Consider the following 3,876-nt stretch of genomic DNA (forward strand, 5'->3'; position numbering starts at 1 on the left):
CTGCTGCAGAACGCTCTGGTAGGGAAATCCCACAATGGAAATTAAATAGTAGACGGATAGGAGTAGTAGTTTCAACTGTTGGTAATAGAATCAAGATATCCAGAGCTCGTATTCAGGATCGGATCAGGAGAACCTGATGAAGAAGCTGTTTAAGCATCGAAACGTGTAGAGAATAAACTGCATTGTCCTATCCTGAATACAGTCTCCAGATTTCTTGATTCCATTACCAGCAGAGCAGACTACTACCCCTATCCTCCTACTATTACTAGTTCTCATTAACCCCTTTATGACTTTGTATGTACTGGTACATCCAAAGTGAAGGCTGGCTCAAAAATGATAATCGTGAAAAAAATCAGATATTCCTCATAAAATAAGTAATCACTGCCCCAGATTCCGAAAAGTGAGAACATTACTGGTCTTGGAAAATAACGACAAATGCCGCATTATTTTTTGGTGGGGAAAATTTCTATATTTATATCACCAACTCTATAAAAAATCCATACATGTTTGATATCTCCGAGCTTGTACTGACTTGGGGAATCATTGCCTGATTAGTTTTACTACATAGTGAACATGGAAAATAATAATAAAAATACAAATGTATAATTGCACTTTTTTTCCAACATAATTTTTACCCATTTTCCAGTACACCATATGGTAAAATGAATGGAGACATTCAAAAGTACAGCTCGTCCCATATAAAACAAGCCCTCATATGGCCATATTGACACAAAATTAAAAAGACATGGCTCTTGGAAGAAAAGGAGGCAAAAATAAAAGTGAAAAAGAGGAAAAAGGCGAGACCGTGAAGGGATTAAATTCAAGTGAATTCATGGAAATTTGACACTAATTCCATCCCCCGTAGATCGATCCGCTCATCTGTAGTCACCATGGATGTAATGTCCGGGGAAATCGCACTGCCGGGTAATAATACAGTAAAAACTAAACCCAAAGAAATATGGAGGAATTACAGATTTTTTTTAACCATTTCACTTAATTTAAGATTTATTTTCATCCATTTTCAGCACATTATATGGCAAAATGAAGGATAACTTTAAAAATGAGAATTTATACTACAAAAAAAACAATCCCTCATTAGGTTGTGAGGATGGAAAATAAAATGTTCTGGTTCTTGAATGAGAGGAGGAAGGAAAGAAAGTGACAAAAATTAAAAATTGACAAATCTCCAAGGGGTTAATAGGTGTCACATACAGGAGATAGTAGGAATATATATTACACATCAGTAGTGCGAGTATTTCCCGCATCTTCTCCTTCTCTGTACAGGTCATTAGGATGTTCACTTAAGGCTCTTTCTACTTTGGAGGGGATGGATCTGAAGAATCCTTGTCGGAAACCCGGTCCCATAAACACATAAATGATTGGATTCATGCAGCTGTTAAGACAAGCCAGGGTGAAAATAAGGGTGTGTAATATCTGGAATTGAAAGTCATGTAGATCATGATACCCGGGTATCAGTGGGCAGATGTAATATGGAAACCAGCAGATGAAGAAACACGATATAACAGCGGTGATGATCCTGGAGGATCTCTGAGATCTCTGGGATCTTTTACTTTTTCTAATCTTGTAGAAAATGGTGACGTAAGAGGTGACGATGATGAGAAAAGGGATCACACACATTATAACTAATCTGATCAGCTGCATGGTCTCATGTGACTCTCGGTGATAAGGCATTAGATGTTTATAATATATACACCATTCCCCTAGATAACCTATCCGGTTGTCATACATGCAATACAGTACACCCGCTACAATGAGGCTCAGCCCCCAGATGATCGCTGCAGAGATTCTCACCACATTACAGGTTCTATGGACTTTGGCCCAGAATGGCCACATGACGGACACCCAGCGGTCAATACTCATGGCCATCAGGAGGAGAACACTAGCGGTCATGTTTATATTAAAGAGAAAAATGTTTGCTGTGCAAGTTGCAATTATTGAGGAAACGCTGTATGACCTGAATGAGAAATATACAACCCACTCATGAATTCTCAGAGGCAGAGACGCACAGCACAGGAAGTCCGCGATGGCCAGGTGGAGGAACCACACGGCACTGACTATGTTCTTCATCCTGAATCCGGCAATCCAGATGACTAATCCATTACCGATAATCCCGAGAGCAAAAACAATGCTAAAAAGTGTAATTGACATCTTCTTTATAATCCTTTCATAATAATGAGGATCATTGTAATTGTCAGACCTGAGAAGACAGGATGGGGTAGATGTTAGGAAAGCTAATAATTTATGTTTTCATATATGTCTACCTTGCAGGGTTCACCATAGCAGGGGGTGTTGGGAGTAGAAGGGGAGATGCCCCCAATCCGGTCTTCTAGTAACTGTTCGGGGCTGCACGTTCTCCAGGTGCCTCAGCTGCAATGTACCGTGAATACAATCCCTTGTGGTCTCATCACAATCCGTAATGTGCATCTGTGCTGAGACTGCAGGGGATGTGATACACGGTACAGCGATGCTGAAGCAGCCGGCGGCCCTGACCCTGCCCCAGCGGAGCTAACACTTTACATTACAGCTATGCAGAGGATATAAAGTATGCACAGAGGACCGGGAGTAACAATATATGATACCTTATCAACATGAAGCAAAAAACTGACAAGAAATTATAAACAATTAAAAAATGCACATAGGCTACAAGAAACCCATAAACAGGATTCCCATAATAACCCTAATCCTCTATGAACCAGATAAACCCTCACATATAAAAGAAGCCAGGTAGAGAATGTAATTTGAAATGGCTATTCAGTATAATTATGGGGTGAAGCTGTAATTCCTATGACCTTATATCCAGAGATCAGAGTGATACACAATGGCTCGTACTCGCAGATATTTCCATCCTTAACTTTCCCCAAAATGTAAGTATTCCATGGTCATACTGGGAACGTGTCAGGGGATTGATGCTGCAGTAGAGCACAGCCGGCTGTATAATTACAGACAGGTATATCTTTTTTCTGAGCCTCTCCAACATTTAATATAAAGTGTAGTTACAAGACCATAGATTGGGACGAGTTTAGTCCAGAGCTGCCCCCTGGCCGGCAGAGCAGCACAGATGATTGACAGGTCTCCCTTATTTTTATTTTAACCAGACAACCCCTAAAAAAGAGAAAATCTAAAGCCCCTAAGGAAGGACATATTCAGAATTGATGGACTTGTTCGGCTGTGGATATAGCAGATCTGGACATGTCTGCTGCTTTCTATAGGATCTTTTGCTAAAAAAATGTGTGCTGTACCCCTGTGACTTCCAATAACTGAACCAAGTGAGAAAGTCTATGTCCGGCTCCGGTCACATCTGTGTTATTATACAGGAGCCACAATGCAGAGCCGAATCCTCTGCTCCACAGACACCACTGACACCTGATGGACGACACTGATGTGTAGAGGGGTATGATGGGTTATCAAGAGTTTCCATCATTGTGGTAGGAATAATGGCGCTGCAGGTGGAGCTGATTTATCCCTATGAATATTGATGTAATCGGGGCGGAGGCTTAGATACAGAAAAGAATGGAGTCTGCACTGATATCTCACAAAAAATACAGAATTAGGAAAATAAACTTACCGGTCATTGTTGTCCAGAGTTGTATTAGATGTGGTCAGATTATCATCATCAGGATCCATTCTGAGGGTTTACCTTGTAAACCTTGTACCTTGAAAAAGAAATAATAATAATAGTAATAATGATACAGTCTATCATGTAATCATCGTGTCTGTGCAGTAGAAGTTCTATCATTTTATTAAAGGGAACCTGTCACCAGATTTTGGCCTTCTAAACAAAATCTAGCACCTTAAGCAGCGCCGGTGCTGCATTGAATAAAAGTACATGTTACCCCCCGACCTCCCCTCTAGCCA

At 40.5% G+C, this 3,876-nt stretch overlaps 1 protein-coding gene across 1 annotated transcript; it reads right to left on the reverse strand.

Annotated features, from left to right (window-relative positions):
* Nucleotides 1-1,191: 1,191 nt before the first annotated feature.
* Nucleotides 1,192-3,668, reverse strand: LOC142256554 (formyl peptide receptor 2-like). Its single transcript, XM_075328312.1, has 2 exons — nucleotides 3,587-3,668; nucleotides 1,192-2,218 (listed from the first exon to the last, which is right to left on the reverse strand). Exons 1-2 carry the CDS (start codon nucleotides 3,643-3,645, stop codon nucleotides 1,234-1,236), a joined length of 1,044 nt encoding a protein of 347 aa, XP_075184427.1. The 5' UTR covers nucleotides 3,646-3,668; the 3' UTR covers nucleotides 1,192-1,233.
* Nucleotides 3,669-3,876: the final 208 nt, after the last annotated feature.

The sequence above is a fragment of the Anomaloglossus baeobatrachus genome, chromosome 11 (genome assembly GCF_048569485.1).
Source record: "Anomaloglossus baeobatrachus isolate aAnoBae1 chromosome 11, aAnoBae1.hap1, whole genome shotgun sequence".
NCBI lineage: Eukaryota > Metazoa > Chordata > Amphibia > Anura > Aromobatidae > Anomaloglossus > Anomaloglossus baeobatrachus.

Bases quoted from the DNA above. Each gene is read 5' to 3' on its own strand.
- LOC142256554 (XM_075328312.1), bottom strand. From the start codon at position 3,645: ATGGATCCTGATGATGATAATCTGACCACATCTAATACAACTCTGGAC. The intron at 2,219-3,586 runs GTAAGTTTATTT...CTGTCTTCTCAG, and splicing joins ACTCTGGACAACAATGACCG to GTCTGACAATTACAATGATC.